General features: G+C 41.0%; 2 protein-coding genes across 2 annotated transcripts; one reads left to right on the forward strand and one right to left on the reverse strand.

The window, feature by feature from the left end:
• Window positions 1-2,577: 2,577 nt before the first annotated feature.
• oxtra (oxytocin receptor a) lies at window positions 2,578-8,527 on the forward strand. Its single transcript, XM_061070153.1, has 2 exons — window positions 2,578-3,508; window positions 8,274-8,527. The coding sequence occupies exons 1-2, from the start codon at window positions 2,578-2,580 to the stop codon at window positions 8,525-8,527; spliced, it is 1,185 nt and encodes a 394-aa protein (XP_060926136.1).
• Window positions 8,528-12,594: 4,067 nt separating this feature from the next.
• cav3 (caveolin 3) lies at window positions 12,595-14,104 on the reverse strand. Its single transcript, XM_061070575.1, has 2 exons — window positions 13,988-14,104; window positions 12,595-12,936 (listed from the first exon to the last, which is right to left on the reverse strand). Exons 1-2 carry the CDS (start codon window positions 14,102-14,104, stop codon window positions 12,595-12,597), a joined length of 459 nt encoding a protein of 152 aa, XP_060926558.1.
• Between the last annotated feature and the right edge of the window lie 9,169 nt (window positions 14,105-23,273).

A 23,273-nucleotide genomic window follows, 5' to 3' on the forward strand; every position in this document is an offset into this window, starting at 1 on the left:
TACACAACTGTACCACACACCTCCTTAATTTCCAGTAGTGACCATTACACTTGTTATTTTCTGCTTATTTTTGTTTCCAGACTCATCCACTTTCGTTACTTTCATGGGGCTCATCTCATGTGTCTCACCTAAAATGAGCTCAGTGAGGACATTAGAAAAAGTTGCATCACTGGATTTATTGTACCATCATTTTCAAATTTCTTCCATCTGTCTTTTTAATTTCCAGTCTGTGCTAAATCATCAGCAGTCGTCATGTTGCTGCTTTGGAATTCCAATGGATCTACAGTTTTCCAAACTCCAAACCACAAGAAGGGGCTCCCTGGCTCAGATAGGACCAGAGGCCTTTTCCCGACGGGTTTTTGCAATTGAGTGTTGCTGGAAATTTGAAGAGCTTCACAGTAGCTAACAAATTCCACTTGTCAGTACTCCCAACTACTCCAGCATGTCCCTGAATCTCCCAACATGAGTGTGTTTAGTCTTGAAGTACTTACAAATGGTCAGAGTGTAGAAAGTGTTTGGTTTCACTTATTTCTGTGCTGCAGGGTGTAGAAACAGAATTCAAGCAGCCGACCTGACAGGCAGTTGTTTTTCATGGAGGTTAATAATCCACTCTCTATGGTGTTTTTGTCCCACAGCTCCGTGTTAGGAGCCCTTTAATCTGTCCACTTTCATCCCTTCCCTGAGAGGTTCTGAATTACGCTTTCCGCTTTCATGTATCACACTTTGCATGTTGTTAACATTCGTGTGTCATCAATTAAGCGATAACACACATAGTTGCCATTCGAGTCGCTGGGTTCCTTTGCAGCATTCGCGCTTGGCAACAGGAACGGGAAGAGGGAAGAAATGTGTTTTCACAGGAATCACTGGAATGTAGCAGATGGACATCAACATGCGCATGGCACACAGCTGGCAATAAAATTCCACCCTCATATGGTTGTTGTTTTTTTACCCCACGTGCAGGAGGTCGACAGATCATCATCATCAGGTACTATTAGAATAATTTGATAAGACTCATTTCAGTATAATATGCTGTACACGCATGATAATGACAAGAAGAAGCCATGTGCCTTAATTTTGGCCTTAGAGCAAAATCAACTGTAACATAAATTGTGTTATACCTGTCATCTTGGACGGTTTACTTGAATCCTCAGTGCATTAGTATTAGTTTTCTGAATCCAGTCTAAGATGCTATTTGATGTGGATACTAAAGAACAACAGTGACAGCACCTATGGGTGAGTTTCCATAGGAACAAAAACCTCTGCTGTTTGTGTCTCTCGTACAGAAGCTTGTGGCTCAGATCCTTCATGTGCCAACAAACACGTCCTCTTTTGTAATCACTCAATCAGCTTCAGTGGGCGTTGCCTTGATAACATCACACAGCATCGACTTTTAAATCCCAGTTGAGAAAAGGGCTGTTTCCTCTTATTTATCTGACCTACAAATGGACTGGCTCTTTGTTGCTCCCCTGGAGTTGTAAAACTGACCATCCAGCTGAAGAGTAACTGTTTTATGTCTGTTTTTCAAGCAGTAAAGCCTTTATTTATATTAACTAATTTATTCTCCTCTTGTTTCCTGGAGGTTATGAACCTTTTTAACCCCAAGTTCAAAACCAGCTGAGGTTAGAGTCCCTCCACAGCATGTGTGAGTCTCCAGAAGGAAAAAACAAATCAAATTTTCTCCACAGATTTTGACACCATGTGCTATTTGTCACAGTCTCCGCTGTCATCTCCCCCAGCATCTCTGTGAACAGATTTGAATTTCCACAGCCATGTCAGAGTCTGACAACTGAAATCTCCTCTCATGACACTGGCAGTTCCTCCAAATGAGACCCGTGATTCAGAGCAGATCTGGAGGATCAGGTTGAGAGGAGGGGGTCGAGGCTCTGAGGCAGGACAAGTTGAAGTTGATGCATGGCTCGAGTCGTCACCTAGTGGTTGTGAATGGTAATACTGTTTGCTGTTCCTCCTGAACTGGGGACAGACGCATCCCACAACAGGCACTTGTGAGCTGTGGCGCTGGTCAGTCCGATTCTTACCGGAGAAGGTGATGAAGATGGGGGTTTCAACCTCTGCGGATCTTTATTTTTATTTTCATGTTTTAACTTTAGAGTTTACGATTTCATTTTGAAGTCAAATATCTATTTTTATCGACTATAATCCTGCAAATTATTTGGATTTACTCGGACCTTGATTTTGGAGATTTACCTTTGACCAGTGCTGTGTACTGCTCGAGTAGATTAGACCCCAGTTTTGATGTTTTTTGGTCTTCTGAACCTTAGGTGCACTTTATTCTGGCTGCCACATTTGTTCAAACGCTTCATGCAGTTTAGATCACTGGAAACATTTGCTCCTTTTCTCTGAGGACTCGTGCGTCTTTTCTTCCTGGAAAGCAGTGATGGCTGAGGTTCAACTAAACAGTGCTTCCTTTCCTTTTTTTTATCACCTGAGAAACTTGTTGTGAATCCTCATCACATACCGCTCTCCTTCTTTCCACCTGCACAAGGAAGACTTCCACTTCCAAGACCCTGGCTCCAGGTGCCCGTCCAGCCCTGACGCATCGAGGACCACGCTGCGGCAATGGAAAGTATCTCGAACCAAAGTGACTTGTTGTGGCCATTCAACGAGTCGTGGAAGAACTCGAGTCTCCCTAACGGCACCTTCGGGTTGAATCAGACGAATCCTCTGAAGCGCAATGAGGAGGTGGCGAAGGTGGAGGTGACCGTGCTCGCCCTGGTGCTGGTCCTGGCGCTGGCCGGGAACCTGTGCGTCCTGCTGGCCATCCACACCACCAAGCACAGCCAGTCGCGCATGTACTACTTCATGAAGCACCTGAGCATCGCCGATCTAGTTGTGGCGATATTCCAAGTTCTGCCTCAACTTATCTGGGACATCACTTTTCGCTTCTACGGCCCGGACACCTTGTGCAGATTGGTGAAATACGTGCAGGTCGTCGGGATGTTCGCGTCCACGTACATGTTGGTGCTGATGTCTGTAGACAGGTGCCTGGCCATTTGTCAGCCTCTCCGCTCCCTGCACCGGAGGAAAGACCGTTTCTATGTGATCTCCTCCTGGCTCCTGAGTCTGCTGTTCAGCGTCCCCCAGATGTTCATCTTCTCCCTGCGAGAGGTGGGCTCGGCCGGATCAGGGGTCTACGACTGCTGGGGGGATTTCGTGAAGCCCTGGGGAGCCAAGGCGTACATCACCTGGATCAGCCTGACCATTTACATCATCCCCGTGGCCATACTGAGCATTTGCTACGGTTTGATAAGCTTCAAAATCTGGCAAAACTTCAGACTGAAAACCAGACGGGAGCAGTGCATAAGCCTGACGCCCAAATCCTCCAAAGGCAACACGCTGGCCCGTGTAAGCAGCGTGAAGCTCATCTCCAAGGCGAAGATCACCACGGTGAAAATGACTTTTGTAATCGTCCTGGCTTATATCGTCTGCTGGACCCCCTTCTTCTCTGTCCAGATGTGGTCTGCGTGGGACCCAGAGGCGCCTCGTGAAGGTAGGAACACAGTTTCTTAAAATGCGCACCAAAGCGTAAAGGCTGGTGTGCTATTATCATAAGTCATATTTTGGACACTGGGGTATTCACCATCTTGTCCTTTGTTTTAAAATTGCAAACCCATAATTTACGCCCAGTTTCTCTGATAACATCGAGGGGTTTGGAGGTTTTAAAATGTATGTTTCATCCTTCTCCGTGTGCGCATTGGTTGTCTTTACGCACAAGGATGCCAACGCCTGTCCACCAATAAGAGAAAACTGAGGCAACAAAAACAAGCTGAGCTGTGTTTATTGTATCTAATTGACCTGGGGCAGGAGTTTCACATACGAGTCAGAAGATGTTAATAAAGGAACATTGGGTTCAATAAACCCCTGTACGTTGCTAAGGACACAGATTACACTGCAGGTATATGTGTTTTCTGATATTTATCAATTCAAACATTCAAAAACACAAAAATGTGTTTAGTTGTGAGTTGTGACATCACAACTAAACACATGAGTGCCGTCTACCTACACTAATAATCAAGTGTATTGATCAAATGTTTTGGTGCTGTTGTTGTTTACATAGAGAAACATATGAAGCTGGGAGACATTATAGATTTTCTGTTTTTCTTATATGTCAAATTACTTATATACCTGCTTTATATGCTAAGAAAAACACATCGTTTATTTAAAGTGCCTAAACTGCATACATGATCCCACTTCCAAATACCCTCTGACCTTCCCCACGCTGCAGACACCGAGTGATGGCTAATCATTATACAAATTAGTGTGCGTCACGGCGCGCTCCAAGCGGCTCCTGCTTGGGCCTGTGAGGCACGTTGGATTGTGTCGTTGACATTTAACCACAATAGGCCACGAAGCGGCCATCTATATGTCCTCCCTTATATTTATCGACCTGCTCTGCCATGGCCACACCCATTTAACAAGAGGAGACTAATGTGCCAATTCGTCTTCACGGTGTGTTTGCACAGTTCACATTGTGACGAGGACATATGTTTAATGTGAGAGATAAGATGTAATTGACCTGTTTGTTGGGAACCCTTATTGGAAAAGGTAATTCTGATAAGAGCTATTCATTTAAGGACTTTGCAGAATGATGTGTCTGCTTCTCCTCTTGAATAAAACATTAACAGTGGTAGATGGTAGTTCATCAGACAATAAAGTAAATATGTTGTTATAAAAACTCTTTAATATAAAGCCTGACTGCGAGAAGAAGAAAATCAGAAAATTTATTTCTGAAAAGAGAATTTAGAGACTTTTCTTCTTTTCTTCTGCCTCAGAGGGTTTTTGCCAACGTTTCCAGCTGACAGCATGTGCGTAGTTGTCATTCTCCTCTGGCTGCATTCTTCTCACCAGTCATTTCTACTTTTGAGGAAAAAGAACAATACACCGAGAGGTAATCCTTTAGCAATCAGCATGAGGCTAGATGCGCCTAGGAAGGAACAGCAGTCGGCTCTGATGCTGCAACGTTCAATTTTCAAAGTCAGTGTAGTCAGAAAATAGCAGCAGAGGTTTTTCATTCTGTGAATGGGAGAGACGGTGATGAAACCAATTTGTGCTGCAGAGCCTGGATCGGTGCAGATGTCTGATGGCTTCCCTGCACGTGAGCACGCTGCACTCAGAGAGGCCATGATTGGCAACAACACGGGCCTGTGTACAAAAGATAGTGTCACCTGTGTATGTGCAGATAAAGTGATCATTATGAGACATTTTCCGCCAAGTCAGCCAAGACGAGCTTGAAGCCGGAAGCTCTTGCTAAACGTTGCCTTTTTTTTTATTAATGAACCATTAACAGTTTCAAAACACAGGATTTTAGATACTGTGATTTTGGTTGTTTGAATTTTTTCGGTCATTCTTTGTGTTTTTAGGGGTTGTCTGAGATCAGACTGTGCCTTTAAAAACAGTTTGTACTGCAGTGACAGATGAGCAATCAATCAGGACCATATCGCTCAGTGAAACTAATTATTAATTTTTATTGCCCATATACCTACAGACTTATACTTCCTGACCTCACTGTGAAATATATCCATAATATATTCCTTGAGACTTAAATAACCCCAAACGTAAGAGTACTAGAGTAATGAACATTGATTTCTCTCTCTACATTTTTTTTCAATGCTGCAGAAAGTCGATTCTTTCAGCCTGTGTCTGAGGGATTGGCACCATCAGGGATATTCCTGCCATGGTCTCCTCCGTAATGGAACCATTAGAGACATATTTGCCACCATTTTCAGCATCAATCAAGCTGTTACTTCAGCTCGTGGCTGTCTCTAAAAGACCCCTCCAAGAAATGGCAGTGTATAAACGCACTAGTTTCTTCTCTGATTCATTGCAGACACCTCCACTTTCGCCACTGACTTACTACTTATGTAAAGTACAAATGTCACAAATGACCCAGCACCTGAAACAGTCAGATGAATATTCAGGTTCACAGTTTGACACTTTGCGAGATGTGCCTATTCCCTTTCTGTTCAGGGTTGATTGATAAAATTGCCAAAACTCAACAACCCAAAATATCTGACATTTCGTGATTTGAATCTATTGTGAAAGAGTCAGGACCTTTCAAAGACTGGAGGTTCACCCGCCCTTTAATCTTATCAATACGACTTTGAAAGCATTAGAGACAGGTAGCTAAATATTCCGTTCTTTAAGCTTTGTGAAGGCAAACGGTGAATTTGCAGTGAACAAACAGACAGATTTCATTATGTAAAGGACAAAAACACCCGAAGGTTAAACTCTGACTCAGACACAAACAAAGCTCCCAAAGATCTTTAAAAGCAAACCTGTTCCCCTGTGGAGCCTGCGTGGGGCCCTCGGACACTGACTCACACTTAGCTCCATACTATTGATTTGTCCAATCGCAAAGTGTTATTTCTCTAAAGGTCCTTTTCTATGTGTCTTTAAAAACCACGAGACAAAGAAACTTGGAACATGAGGGAAAGTCTTGTCAAAGCAGTTTTATTTACAAATATCACCTAAAGTCAAAAAATCTATTTGATCACCGCCAATGCTTGTTCAGCTTGATGGGGACACGGATCAGCCTTTGGTGTTGTCAGTAAATGAATTACAGTCTTTTTGGTCTGACCTGTATGTTTCCGCTCTGACAGGAAGACAGATGCACCACCCAGAGGAGGATTATATTCTGCCTCTCCGTTCTATGTGTGATTTATGGTTCCCTTTTGAATGACATTGTGAGCGAATTCTGTAAAGGCGCTTCACGATAGTTCCCCCTGCTATTCGAATTGGGTCCAGGCTGCTCTCTCATCCAACCTGATAAGAATGTTTGATAACTACCGGTCTTCTGCAGTGAGGTGTTAGATTCTCTCCATGTCAGTTGAACCTATTTACAGCTGACGGATGTGTGGCCGAAGCTTTGTGTCAACTTACTCAATGTTTTAACTTGTACATGTCATGGGCGTTCTCTTGCTCAGATCTGAATATTGGGTCGGTATTTAACACACCCTTCAATCATTTTCAATTACTCATCTGAAACATTTCGATGTAGAACTCAAAAGCAGATTATCAAACCAATGAAACTGCAATTGAAGGGGTACTTAAATGATCTACACTCGGTTAAGTTCATGTTTTTCTCTCATAAATCAAATCCTTAATAGCTGGTGAAGAGTTCTTATTCATCATGTGTGTGACTTTAACGCCCTTCCAGAAATCATTTACGATGACAAATCTCCGTTAGACTTCACAAAGCATCATTAGAGCCGTCCTGCGAACAGCAGCAGCGCACACAGACTGAGAGTGGCATTCGAAATCAGTAAGCAGAGGTCAAATACCAAAGTGGGCAGAGGTTAAATAGAGGATATGAACCAATTGCACAAATCCATTACTCATTTGCCAAATGTCAGTTGGATGGAGGCGTTGACCTGGCGTAAATGTCATCCAACGTGCCGCTGATAGTATCTCAGGGTGAGAGGAAGAATTCTGCTGGTCCTGTTCACTGTTTTAGAAGATTATTGGTTAATTGCTTGATTTAACAGTTCACCAATCAATCATTCACAATCTCTCCTTCCTCAAAGATCTCTAAAATGCATTGCAATCGGCTATGAAGTTCCAAGTCAGATGAAAATGGAAATGAGTATTTCATGAGATGAAAATGGGGGGTTATCGCAGTTGCTAAAATTCGTCAATGACATGAATTTGTGTTCCCAAAAAAATGTGGAAAAAAATGTAGTCTATTCAATATTTTGAGAAAATAATCGAATTGCCTGACCGCTACAACCACTCGACTAAAAAGTATTGATTGAAATCAGGATGAATAAACCATCACAAGTCAAACAAAATATTGGTGCACGAAATGCATGAAATACTTTCATACATTTTGTCACTGTACTTGTTAAGAATGGAAGTAGATACACATTTACCCAGTAATATCATTATTTGTTCAGAGACTATGAATAAAGATGGAGGACATGACTGCTTCCCGAAAGTGAAGCCCAATTGTCTCGATTGCCACCTGGTGGCTGGCGGCAGTATAGGTCATAAATTCTGTTAGAATATTTTTTCAAAGATAGTTTCTGTCATTGGGTAGTTCTTATCATATTATTGGTCGAGCGCGTTTATTGACGGGACCTCGCTGCTCTGGCTTCATCCCCTGAACGTTTCTGTGCAGGCTCCAAATGTGCAAAAATGGCAGTGTTCGTATCCAGGATATCCTGACTTCCATTCTGGATAGTGGGAGGATGCAGAGCTGCATTGTCAATCTTTAATGTTTGCTGTCACATACCACTAACTCTCCTCTCTCTCTGCAGCGATGCCCTTCATCATCTCCATGCTACTCGCCAGCCTCAACAGCTGCTGTAACCCCTGGATCTACATGTGCTTCGCCGGACACCTGTTCCAGGATCTTAGGCAGAACTTTCTGTGCTGCTCCACTCGCTACCTCAAGTCATCCAAGTGCCGCTGTGAGCCCGACTTTGACTCCAGTCACAAGAGCAACTCCTCAACGTTTGTCATTAAGAGCACCAGCAGTCAGAGGAGCCTCACACAGACTTCTAGCACATAAGCATGGACCCTCCACCCCCCACCCACCCATCAAGCTGCCCTCCTGGCCTTTAACCACATGCTGTCGCCATTAAAAAAGAATCCAGCAGTTTGACTCCTGCAGATACCTCTTTCCTTGAAGGTGGCTGTTCAAAGCCCAGAAGGGGAGTGACAACAACGCTCTTAAAATATTCTATTTACATTAATATACAGGACATAGTGAGAATATAATTGTGGAATAAGAAAATGTAGGCAAAATCTACAAACTCTAATTAAGGGGCAATATTTTGTAAATAAAAGCTTTCAAGATGATCATGGACCAAGCTGAGCAATCCACTGAATCTCTAGTTTATTGTTTATACATTTCTTTTTATAGATGTACAGTATATATTTACAGATTTAATGGGCAGAGTGTGAAACAAAGATATAAAAAAGAAGATTGAATGCTAGTTGAAGCCCTTTCAGCCTTTAGCAACTACACAATTGATTCAGTTGTTGTCACTAGCAAAGCTTACATATTATATATATATATTACATATTGTGTACAGTGTTGTTCACTTTGTTACATTTGCGTTGGGTTGCATGTGTAAGCATTTACTTGAGCTTCTGTTTGATGTGAGTTGTTTTAGCTAAAGATAGGCAAAGATTTCTAAAATGTATAAAAAATAAAATCAATAAAGAATGAAGGCGTCATTATTTGCACCGACCTGATGCAGAAGTTCTTCTGCCTCCGAAACAGACTGAACAAATCCTTGGCAATGTTCCTGGAAAGTTTCCAGAGGGATGTTTGTCTGAATTTAGGACGTCACCGAGTTCCTGGAGGTTTTTTGGCAGCACATTGAAACTTTGAACATCCCGTTCGGCCTCAGTCCCAAAACACATTACTGGGTCAAGATCTGGAGATTGTGCAGTCCAGAGAGGTGACCTGCATGTTTCAGGAGGTAGTCTCAGGTCACAGCTGCTGCAAGACATGACGTATCCTCCTATGGACCATTGAGCCATGAATTCACTCTATAGCGTTTATCATTGCCTGTTTTATAATTCGTTGTAAATGCAAAATGTTTCAAGAATATAAGCTGTCAAGGATGTGATCCACTTAGCAGTAATCAGATATCATTTACAGCAATGAGAAGTGTCTTGATTAAAACAAAAGCTGAACAATAAAATGCTGAACAATATGCTGTAATACATTATCTCTTTGTGAAGTTCATATTGTTGCTTTACTTATTTCAACTGTCCTCTCCTAGAATAGATTTGTATACATTTGGGTAAATAGTGCAGCATTATTCAACTGCATTATATTGCAAAGATTTAGATCTTATCACTGTGTGGATTACAAGGTAGATTAATGTAACTTGTCAATAATTATTAAACACTATTTTAGTCTACTTTTATTTCTTTTTAGGATAAGGTTATTTATTTTATAGCTGTAACACTGTGCTTCTTTCATTTGAATTATTGAATTATTATGAGATGTTATATTGAAAGAAAGTCTGTCACATAAATATTTGTAATCTAAGACTTTTTTAAATCAATGTAATGACCAAAATAACTGGTGGATAATTTGCTTGTACATTATCTGTAATTGTACACATTTAATTTATCATTTGCAGGAGGGGAAAATATTAAATAAATGTAAAAGCATTTAGATCTGTGTGATTTTGTTCACACCAAATACATTAATTATATCTATATCATGTCTCTCTGAAGTAGTTTAAAAAGACGGAATAAGAAATAACACAACCAATAAACTGCTGTGGAATTCAACAGCTTCTATTTGAAGATTTTAAATAATTATTCCTCATTTGAATGTTTCTCACCTTTCTGCATGTATCATATATAGACATATGGTGCTAAAGGTTTGAGAAAATGTACATGTGTAGTATTATTTTTTAAATAAAATATGTGCCCTAAGAGGTTTGATCTGATGATCATTGCCTTTGTTCTGCTGAAATGAAAGTGGCTGCAGTGCTTGTCCACATTAGCTGGCAAATGAGTCACTCTTGTTCACATATTACAACCACCAAAGTGAAGCTGAATAATCAATAATGCATCTCCAAGTCAACAGAGAAGAGCGTGAGAGACATACAAACGCCAGTTCTAGGACAGAGGTGTCAAGCACGCGGGCCGCAGGTCTAATCCAGCCCATAGGACCACTGAGCAAGGTTTAAAGAGATGTGATGAAAGATTTATTTTTCTAATAAAAACCACTGTTGTTCCTGATTTGTCCACTGGGTGTCGCTTTGTCCTAGTAGGAGCAGTAGGTGGTGTGATAAAAACCACATAAAGACAGGTGAGACAGTCAAATGAGAGCTGATGTTCATGTGGACCACGTGAGGAAAGTAAACTTGATTTGATCTCAGCACCTTTCGTAGCTCAAGGAAAATAATATTCAACACAACTATGAGACTCATCGTGACGAACAATGCAACAGCTTGGACGTGGGTTGTTGGAATGAGTTGTCTGAGGAAGCAGTTTGGATTGAAGTGTCACCAGTTTGTGCCCAGAGAAGCGACAGGACTTTAACAACAAGATAAACTCTGTGGCTGACAAGGATCGTGGATCTTGCTGGAGAACTGGACAGCCACATTAATGACAAAGTTATGTCATGTGTGGCATTTTCAGGAGCAACAACTTAGACAAACACGGACATTGCTCAAATAGCCAGACACATTTGTTGTGTGGATGCTCAGGACTGTCATTGAGAAGTTGGTGCCGATGACAGACACCACAAGAGTAAAACACAGATGATGGCAGACTGACTGAAAGTGGAAAAACACGCAGACATTTACGTATAATTTTGTTTTCTCAAGACATATTGTTGCACTTGTTAAGGCTCAGATGTGACATAAAGTTGACTGCTTAATGTAAAATGCTTCTTCAGAGACTTTCACTGGAATTAAACATGCAAATCGTTTGAAATTGTTCTTAATTCTCCTCGTTTGTTTTGCTCTGTGCTCTTTTAAATTGAAACATTTGGTGGAGTTGTCATCTACAGGTTGTGATGTAATGTTTTTTTTGCTCTAGCCCACTTTGGCGTATTAACTCAAATGGGTTTGACACCGCTGCTCTAATGGGTCCCAGTTCACAGGCAAGTGCCTCCAGGACAACCGCAGTAATATGTTGGTGAACATAAAGAATATTTGTTGCAAGCTTCTTGAAAAGATTTGAGATGACACACACATAATCAAGCTCTGAGGCCGTGGTGCAATAAACTTATCATAAGGGCTAAAGTGTCTAAGTTTCAGCCGATGCCTATTTTTTCTTTATACACTGTAAGTCCACAATAGCAACAAAATGTATATACTTTACTTTCAAATCATCATATACACAAACTGAAATATACAAACATGTAGATTTAATACCCCATCCATCACACTTTGATTAAATGTCCCAGCTAGTTACTGTTGATTTGTCACAAATTAAGAGGGAAATATATCTGAATATATATATATATTTTAATACACGGAGAAATCAGACAATATTGAACAAAGACATTCAGAAAACATTTCTCTTCCTTTCATTCTGTTAGCTTTTTTAAAATAAGGTTAAGTGTACAGACATGAAAGTGTCAAATTCAACTCAATCAATATCAATTCAAACACAGTGGACACAGCAACACACAGCCTCCTTATAACTTTCAATCTAGCCAAATGTGTCATGCATACAGGCAGCACCGTCCAGAGGTGCAGCACAGTCGGGGAGTTAATTACATTTGTTGTGAATGAAGTAGACGTAACCGGAGCTTTTTGTCACATAAATAAGTGAGAGAGTGCAGTTCCCTCTGTGAAGGCCGACTTCCCTCTTCTCCCACAGTGAGGAGCACAGAGCCCTGCCTGGCTGCCAGAGCTGTCACAGAACCACGCTGCCTGCTGCAGCTGTCGCACGGCTTCTGGTGGCAAAAGGCACAGCAGGCATGTCAGGACACCGAGCCGAGGGCTAGAAGACGGGAGGGTGGAGAGCAGCTTGTTAAGGGAACTGCAGGAGGAGTATCAGGGAGTAAGCAGGATGACAGGATTTATCTCCTGGTGTATAAAAAGATACTGGACTGCATCCGATCGTACTGTAAACACTACTGCGTAGAGTTCTTTAGACTTCTTTGCGCAGCACCACGCGCACGCTGCTGAAGACCTTGCCCAGGGCCTCGAAGAAGGGGTCGCAGAAGGTCTGGATGCAGAGGGAGTAGATGCGGCTGATGCACTGTGACTCGATCAGGCAGCTCTTGATGCAGGGAACCACCGCCCAGATGTGGCAGAAGGAGATGCAGGCGAACAGGAAGCCCCAGAGCAGAGCCACGGGGATGCCGAAGATGGCGGACAAGATGCGATAGCACCAGTATTTGGACACGGTGAAGGTGGTGTAGCTGAGCTTCCACACTCCGTCCAGGCTGTGTGTTCCATCGGGCTCTGCAATCACATCCTCAAACTCCACCTTTTAGGGAATTTAAAAGAGGCTTTCATTAGTGCACATCCTTTCATTTCAAACATCTCCCTCCACGAGACCTGGGTGGGCTCCACATGTCAAACGTGTCAAGTTGGTTTGTGCAGAGAATGAGATGTATCTGTTGTATTCTATGGATTTAAATCTATGGGCCCAAATCATTCTGTCATGTGAATGCACAAGAACAACTGCACAGTGGTCCAATTTGTCTACAGAAGTCAGTAATCTTGACAGAAAGACCCCCGCACACCTAAAACCGTATTTTCTTCCTGTCCAGATCCACTTGAGTAGGAACAACTCGCTGTGGGGTTCCTGTTGAGATACAGCAGCCTGAGATCATCCTCTAAATAAATGGCTGGACGTTTTTTTTTTACGTTTTATATTTTTCTCTTTGAGGTCTGGGAGGATTTGTAGAGTCAAAAAAGCACAGTTGCTGTTCAGTAGAAATACAGTAAGTTTTAATGGATTGCTCATCTGATTAATGGGACTTGTTTAATCGATATTCTGGGGGTTTGGCAAAGAAAAAAAAAAGTCTGGAAATATCACCAGATCAGTCATTGCTGATTAAATTAGTTATATTAGCGTCTTAATGGCAAATAGGACCAAATCATTGAATCATTCCAAATTCATTTGTAAAAGCTTAACATGGTCTCAACTCCATTTACCATCCTCTCACATGAACTTTCATTTAAACACAATCTAATCTAAATGAATGTTCAGCCTTGTCTTTACAGAGACTGGTTTGTGGTGGTATCATAGCAACAATCACAGTACAAACAGTTGTCAAACCTGAATAAATCACGGTGTCACAGAGTATCAGTGTCATACCGTTCTACCTCATTCCAAAAATAACCCTTAAGTCCTGCACAGGCAACAGGAATAGCTCTCGGTCTATTTCAGGGCTTTTCAATACAATATAATAACCTGCTCTCCTGTCTTTGTGCCTATGAACCGTTTATTGCATTTTCTCCACACATGCCACAGCAGGGGTCACGTTGTTAATCCTCTCTGCGACAGGGTGGCGTCTGCATGCTGCACAAACCTTCACTACACCCTCATTGATCAGCTTGGGGTCTCTGTTGATGAGGTCGATCTCCTTGGTGTGGCTGTCCTTCACGATCTTCTCCTCCGTGGCGTTGTACTGGTACTGATCCGCCATGGTCGGGCTGCAGGTCCTGGACGGGCCGGAGAGAGAGAGAGAGAGAGTGAGAGTGAACCTTCCCGGATCAAACTGCTCGCAGTCGCCGTCTGAACTCCTGTATCACCAGCGGGACGCTCCCACTCACATACCAGTGGACAGCAGCTGCAGACGTCCTGGTAAAAACGTAGGCCTGACCACCACCCAGCACGCACACAAAAAAATAGCATATACACTCACACGCCACAATGTAGTGCACACAGATAGAGAAGGCATGCCTTAAAGGACCAGGCTTGTGTCACATTTCACATGGGGCTGTGGGAAGAACTGAGAAGAGTTTACACTGTGGCACGAACTTCCACCACAGGGAGCAAGACCGTCGAGCACCAACACACCCTTCTACACCGGCTCTTGTCCAAACACAGTGTTTTGTGATGATAATTCAAATGAGTCCACACTTGTTGCAAAGATTAATTCTTCAAATCTAGTTTTCTACAATATCCCCTGCAAGTGAAAGGGATCAATTGGTAAATTATATAAAATAATCCTAATGATGTTTCACTCGTGTGTTTCAGCTAAATTGTATGAATTGTTCTTTACCCTAGACTGGGCCGTTTATATATTTAAATACTTTGTATTTACATCAGGAGCGGGTCCTCTTTACGGAGGCCATCATGTGTTTTTTACAGTTTTTAGTCGCAACATCAACTTCACCACTAGATGTCACTAAATCCTGCACACTGAACCTTTCATTTGGAGGCCTTGTGAAGAGACGTTAACATATTTTGCATCACAAATATATATTTCTTTGGGCAAACTGCCACAAAATACAAAAGTATTTCATAGCTTTTTTATAAGAATCACTATGTTTATCTTTTTTATTTCCATCTCACCAATAAAGTGATGATCTCGACCCACCTCATACACAATGTGTAGAGATGCATACATTTGCAGGCCCTCAAAAACTATTCAGTCTTTTGTTGGAACATTTTTCTTTTCTAATATGATGATTATATTTCAAAAAAATATTAAGCAATCATTTTCCAGACCTCCAGTTAACACTAGTAAAGTAGTAATGCTGTTCTGCACGTAAATGTATTCAATAGAGATTGTGTGACAATATGGTTTCATTAATTAGCTTGTTTCTATCGCAAAATAAAGCTTCGATGGCCTTTTTAGGACAGATTTGCCCGTTTTGCTTAACAAATATATTTCCAAGTGCTTATGCTTCCTTGTGCAAACAATGCCACAAAACATGTAAAAAGGCTAAGTGGGCATGAAAGAAAAATCAATCCAGACTTTGAGACCAGGGCAAAAAAAATATATAGTTTGCTGCATATTTATTTACATTAATCGAAAGTTTAATTCCTTCATTTCAATCTCACTAATAAAGCGGCTCGGTTGTTTATATCCTAGTCTTGGAGTGAACAACAGAGAATTTACATAATGTAAGTCCTGAGCCTCCTCATAAACAGTGTTTCTGATAGTAACGATGCATAAAATTGCAGGCCCCCAAAAATAAAACTCTAATTCAGTCTCCCCTCAGCTGTGCAGTTGTTTGTATCAGTCATAGCTTTTTATATCAGTGGGTTTCATAAACGAAAAATAGTTCTGCCAAAAACGTGGAGGGGGACGAGGTCCTGATGAAGGGCTCCGGCTGCAGCGCACCCAACTCTCTGTTGTGTTTGTCCCGGTCAGAAGAGTCCAGGAAGCATGGTTTCAGAGCAGGACCTGGAATTCCTTGCCCTAGTTCCCTGATGGCAGAGACAGACACCGTGAGGGAGGGGCTGCAATGGGATCAGGATACATGTGACCAGGAGCCAACTCAATTAGAGGAGTATTCTCGGCGAGGCGGGGCAGAGAGAGTGGAGGCCGGTTAGGCTTGAAGGCAGAGGGACAGAAATAGCTCAGCAAAGAGTCATGGTGGACATACCTCGGCCCCCATGGGTGTCAATTCAAGCTGAGGGTGCAGTGGCTCTTATCATCTGTTTAATGTAGACAGACGTACAGCACAGCGATCTCACCGCTATTTTTAGAGTCATGCAGTCGATTTCTGTGTGTTCGTTTACAATGTGTGTGTGTGTGGGGGGGGGGGTGTTGGCAATAACCAGTGCTGGTTGTTTTTAGTGACACAATTACAAAATGCTGCTAATTATTATTATTGTGTAATGTAATTTAACCTGAGCATGACAGATGATAAATTAAAAACACTTTCACCCTAGTTCATCCATGTGCAGCAGCTTCTCTTTAACACATTCCTCACACACTTCCAGAAAAGCAAATGTGGGTTTTGTCTTAGGACACTTGGGCATGCGGAATGGAGGACCTGGAAATTGAACTAATGGTTATTTCCCAGTTCGTGGTTGACCTGCTCCATCTCCTGTACCTCAGTCAGTGACGCCGGTTTCCCTCAAAGGGCCAAAACATTCACAAGAGACAGATTTGACAATGCAGAATCTCGGATTTTGAATATTCCACAATGCAACTTATCTTTATCTTTTTTTGGAGCTCCATGACAACCATTTATTTTATATTCCACCATCCCCCGTTTGTAACACACAGATATCTGTCATAAATGTGTAATGATTTATCCCTGAATATATCATCCAGTGTTATTCTATCAGATTTGAAAAGACCATTTTAAAGAAGACGTCATACATTTGTTTTCACAGGCTGAAACCTGTAAAATTGGTGGCACATCTCTTTAAATCTCTCCCCTATTTAACACAGGGCATATTGTTTTGGTTTCATTTTCCACCGTAAAGGCCAATTTATGCCTCTCCGTTATTTCTATCACGGACAGATAAGACCGCCCTATCCGTCGTGAAACGTCCTCTCCGAGCGCCTCCGACAGCTTTTCGTACACGTCTGATTTTTCTAACTATCCGTCTTCATTTTGGAGACCCGACGGACCGCTCTTGGCTGTGATTGGTCCGCGAACGACATCATTTCCGTATGACGTCATTTCCGTATTTCCGGACCTCAAACTTTCTGTTTACTTGTAGCAACAAACACGAACACAACTATGATTCTACGATTAATGTGACGTGTGTGTTAAGCCAGCGGAGTTGTCCGGCTGACGGTGGCTCGTTAGAGCACTGAGGGCATGTGTGCACGGTCACATACGGATATAACGAGCTTTCAAAACGGCGCTAGCAGGCTAGCCACCATGCTAACTGCGGTGGTAACAGTGCAAGAACCCGCCGTCACGACTTTAATTGTTTAACTGTTTCTATAATACCGTCAGGTTAGAAGCAAACACTGGGTAGTAGTTAGTGCCGGGAGTCCCTGCTGACTGTGTGTGGAAGCTGGGGGGGAGCTAGGTCCGTGTAGCCTCTAGCTACATGTAGCCTCAAGCAGATTCAAGCTGTGGAATCAGCAACACAGTTCGGAAACAAGACCGGGGAACCACTGCGCTAAGAAACGATTACATCAGCATCTTGACACGCTGGGTGTCACTTTATTTAGATCTGTTAGTTGCCATGGTTCAGTGTGTGGGAGGCAAGCTAACATGTCAACAGAGACACGTGGACTTCTTCTTCCCAAATAGGGTAGGCTTCTCTGAGCTCGTCTTCCGTTGCGCCACCTATAGGTTTGGCGGGGAATTGTTTTTAGACGGATAGTCGTCGGAGAAGTAAAAATCAAAAAGACACTTTGTCTCCCGCTGAGACCTCTCCGAGAAACGGATACGTAGTAGTATATAAGAGCCTTAACTCAGAGACAAAAATAGCTGAAATAAAACTACTCCCACACCACATTGGTGTGTATTTGTGTCTCACAGACTTGTAACTCTAACCGGTTTTGCAGTCTCATTTGATGTGTGCAATAGGTCACCTAAAAATATTTTTTATTTATTTTATTTATTTTATTTATTTTATTTATTTTATTTATTTTATTTATTTTATTTATTTTATTTATTTTATTTATTTTATTTATTTTATTTATTTTATTTATTTTATTTATTTTTTAATTAATTTATTTATTTTATTTATTTTATTTATTTTATTTTATTTTATTTTATTTTATTTTATTTTATTTTATTTTATTTTATTTTATTTTATTTTATTTTATTTTATTTTATTTTATTTTATTTTATTTTATTTTATTTTATTTTATTTTATTTTATTTTATTTTATTCATTTTATTCATTTTTTATTTTTTTTTATTTTATTTTATTTTATTTTATTTTATTTTATTTTATTTTATTTTATTTTAGTTTAGTCATTTATACTTCAAAATGGCAAATGTCATTGCAAATCTTTTTTGTTCTGACATATATGTCTACTTCTGCTGTTTCTGTGCATTGAAATGTTTCATCTATGTTGACATCATGACAACCAATTATGATGCAACTCTTAATTGACCTTTAAGTAACTTGTACGCTGTCTGTTTTGCTAAGGAAGTGGTTGACGGTCAGTATGCTGCCACACAGTCTGGACCCAGTGCATGTTGCTGATGAGGAGCTTTACACAGTTTAATCACACATTTTGATGTACTATATTGTGCTTTATGATTATGTCCACTTGAGGTCAGTGTCGGGCCGCACACTTACCACCCCATTCAGTTTCCCATTGAGAATAAAAACAAGAAAGATGAAGAACCAGCACCAAAATACAGACACCATTTTATTTGTGAGCTGCATTTATCCTCATCATTGTGAGTCCCCTTAATAAAAGTCAATACATGAAGGTCACCACAGATTTCTTCTTCAGCTCAGCTCCGACATCATGGTTGTTTAATAAAATGATGTGTTGCACTTCAGCCTGTGGCCTCTGTTATGGTTGATGTGGGTTTTATGTTGGTTAAATCCTCTTGACAGGTCACATCAGTTGACTCTTTCAGGATTTCTTTTGGGACTCAGAGGCCTTGGGTCTCTGTGTGGAATCCACATCTTTAGCTCTGCTCGTTCGACTGCTGTAGCTGGAAACATGGAGGAGGAGCGGGATGTGACAGGAGGATGGTGTACCACTCCAACCTCTGCCGGCTGCTCATTAACACCCAAGTGGAACATAGAGGGCTGCTGACTGCCTGGCCTCTGCTTGAGGAATGCCTTTATTGGCTTTTACAGGCCCATCTCCACTGACACCCTGCAAGGAAAGTCTCATTCAGACTGACTTGTACGTGAGAAATGTCAGAGGGTAATTACTAATAGCATAAAATCAGTGTGCATTCATTCAGTGATTCTAAGAATATGTATTAATTTGGAGGTTAGGCTTATGGCTGTAATAGGAGAGAATATACACATGTTAGTAAGTATGGATGTAATGATGGGTTAATTGTTTATTTACATTGATCCCCAGACCAAATCTGGCAATTAAATACTCAACAGACTCCAATATCTAATGAACCCTGAGGTGTCGTTCTTATTTTGAAAATAACCTCAGTACTCACTTAGCAAAAGAAAGGAATTTCACTGTTTGTTGTACAACCTATAGAACCCCTCCTGTTAGAGATATTCAAACAAACAGGGATAAGGAAAATCCTTCGGTGTATAGCGCTCTCTGCTGGCCATGGATTGTCTCATATTTGTTTAGTTCTTTCTAATAAACCCTCATCATTTATCCTTGATGGGTAAATTACAGTTTCCATTCACCAATGCCCAAATAGTTAATTTTCTCTTTCCAGTTCCAGCAGAAATACTGCAGTGGTAGTGGTGTGGTGACAGGGTCTGATTGGCTGCTGGTTGGTGATGCGTGTGTGTGGGTGTGTGTGTGTGTGTGTGTGTGTATATGTGTGTGGAAACCATGGCGATGAAGAGCCTCACAGATTGTCTTGTGATTGTGTCTGAGGTCGATGATCCCCAGGTCGTTGATCCACAGCTTAACAGAAGTTAATTTACCCACATCTGGTATATGTTTGTAAAACAATGATTTCAATTGAAAGTTACATGGAATGACGACACGCTGGTCATTAAAGATGAGAGTGAAACAAAAGGAAAAGTGGCACACAGGTAGAACTGAATTATTAGGCTACCAAAAAATGATTGTATTAGATTCTGTCAGTGAATGTTGTCTAATGGGGTTTATTCAACTAACAGAACACAAATAGAACTATTCCAGCAACATCTGATGTAAATCTACTGAAAACTGCTTGTAGTGTTGATTTGATAAATCTCCTGTTACTTTTTACAGTGGTTTACATTAGCACATATTACATTTTCTTGTTGGCTGCATAGAGCCTGGTCAAATTTGAAAGGATGCTGAGCTCTTACAGTCAAACCTGTTCATCCAGATGTATCTGAAATAATAGGCTCAAGCCTTTTATATGAATTCATGATGAAAATGCTATAGAGACCTCTGGTGGTTGTGAAAATGTTCACGCAGCAGATATTATGTTGGTCCAGAATGAGTCATAATTTGTTTTCACTAATGTTTAACTTTACACATACTGTATCTAGATCTATCATGTTTTAAACCCTGTTCGTTGTTTTAGAATCAGAAATCAGAATCAGAAATTCTATTTCTGAAACAAACAAACAAACAGGGTTTAAAACATGATAGATCTGGATACAGTATGTGTTTATGAACCAGATTACTAAATGTTGTACCACGGAACTTGCTGAGAGGATGTGGTATCGCACAGGAAAGAACCCATAAAATGTTCTGGATCCAGACACAATGATGCAAGGATTAGTCGATTAAAAGGTGAATTATTTGGAACATATTTACAATTATTTTCTGGGAGTGCCATTCTAGTTTGTTCATGAAATCAAAGCCAATGTTTTCATTATTTAATCGCTGTGCATTTGTGAAGGCGAGCATTAAAGACAGATACAGACACATCTAAACATTAGTCTCAGGACATAGGTTCACACTGTACGTGTTTGAAGAGCATTTATATCCCCTAATGCAGAACCCAACACAAAGTATTTAACAGAAACTATCACAGTTATGTAAGCGTGGTGTAGAATATCCCAATTAGTGACAGCAAAATGGTGTTTGCCGTCACTTGCAGTAACCAAACTATTCTGTATTTCCCCCTGTTTGTGAAAGACTAATACAAATAGCAGGGGCCATAAAATAGCACTTTGTCGCCACTTTTAGAGCTTTATCAATGCCCAGTAATGATTTTCATTGGAAATTCACTATCTCCGCCTCACAGTAACCATGTCGCTATCACAGCTGCCCATAATCACAGGGAGCCTTTTTCTACCTGGGCCACTAATGCATATGATAATGAGCCTCTATCTGAACCTATAGACCTTACATAATCAGTCTGCGTCTTGAAAGGAGGCATGAGGCAGAATTAGTAGAGTCCAATCAGAATCCAGGGCTTAAGCATACATCCAGGCGAAGGGTCCTTGTTGCTATGTGAGTCACAGGCTCACTCAATTTCCATGACGACCGGGGCGGATGACATTCAGCGTCTAGCAGCATATCTGTTGCACGCAGGAACTCGGAGGTATTGTCTCTCCGATTCATGAGAGCTCCTCACTCTGCAGAGCGCCGACGTGTCAGTGCTCTGCAGAGTGATACGTGGGAGTCACACTGTGCTGCTGTTTATCAAGTTACTCCTCAGATGTAGACAACACTGCTGGGCAACTCTGACATCAAATACAATGTGCAACAGTGTCAGGCATCGATATAACACTGGGAAATAGAGCTGATTGTTAGTGGCATGAAATAAATGACACAGTAGAATCAAAATATGTTATTAGAATACAATAAAGTGGTATGACACTTAGTGGAGCACTACACCTCTGCATACAGTCCCCTTGAGTTTAATTTAAGCTGCACCAAATTTCCCTCGATCTATTGATAGTTTTTCTTTAAATCTCACAATGTAAAATAAAGTAAAAAGAAAAAAGGACAAATTCCTGGTTCAGCCCTTTGATCTGGATCCCCACCAAAATAGTATGGGTTCTTCCCAGATCTATAATGCATCTGTCCACCAAATTTCGTGGAAACCCGTCGAATAGTTTTTGTGTAACCTTGCTCACAGACACACTGACCAACAAAGGAACAGGGGGCAGTGTTTCTTGGTTGAGGCCACTTCCTGAAAGCATCAGAAGACAAAAGCCAAAATACGCACAGCCCAGACTAAACTGAGGTTTCCACAAAGTTTCTCATTTATTACTCACTCACACATCAGCCTTAATGAACCCAGCCTGATGGCTTTTATCCTATTAAGGCCAAACGTAATCCAAAGTATTACACTGATGTGGCAAAAGTAAGAGTGCTTCCCAATTGTGCACAAGTCAATCAAAAACATTTTCTGTTAACGCTGCACCCTTCGTCCACACAACACAGCATGTCCCAAATGTACATTTCCCACCTTCAATTGTTACACTTTGTGTTATTGTAGTAAAACTCCATATTTACACATTTACAAACATATAAAACATTTTAACAAACACCACAAAACCAGGCCAATGGTGACATTTTGTTAAATTACTTAGAGGGGAACATTTATCACATCTATTTAGATATTTCGGGGCCACAGTAGAGCCGTAGCACCTTGACCTGTAATGAAAAAGCCTATATGAATTAAACGGAGAAAGGCACTGGACATTTAACATTTATTTTAAGTGTGGGATCATATCTTTTTCAGTACAATACTGACATTTACACGTGTACATTAAAGTATTACTTCCTCCTGTACGTTTGTTTGTTGGTTGGTTTGTGTGGTTGAAGGCAGGATTTCAGGGGTCCTATCCAGTTGATTCACTTAAACATTGCAAGACAGGGTGTTTTTCAACATTTGTATTGATTTCTCAGAGAATAATTAATGGTTCTTGACCACCTCTCCCTTGTGACCTTGTTTGGAGAGGGACACTACCAGCGAAGGGCACTTCATATCAAGGGGTTCGGCCAAGGGAGAGGAATTGGGACAGGGCTCGGTCTAATGGCTCCTTTTGGCCATAATAGACAACATAGCAGCTTCAAGCAATTTCAATGAATAAGTGATGGGTGACAAAAAACCATACATGTCATTGTTCTCAGCCAAATAACACCCTTAATTTCAGCTGAAAAAAATATGAGTATTAAACTGTTGCACAGAAAAATTACCATTGATTTTGACGGCTATCACTTACAATGTGATTGCTTTGAAGAAGAGACCTCTTTGCAGCTTGTTGGGACAGAAGCAACAATTACAGGAACTAATAATCCTTTCAATTTTAATATGGGCCTCTCAGTATTGTATAGAGACAATATGCACAAATATAATATATGGGACTGTTGTCCATTGT

This window comes from Limanda limanda, chromosome 4 (genome assembly GCF_963576545.1).
Source record: "Limanda limanda chromosome 4, fLimLim1.1, whole genome shotgun sequence".
Lineage (NCBI taxonomy): Eukaryota > Metazoa > Chordata > Actinopteri > Pleuronectiformes > Pleuronectidae > Limanda > Limanda limanda.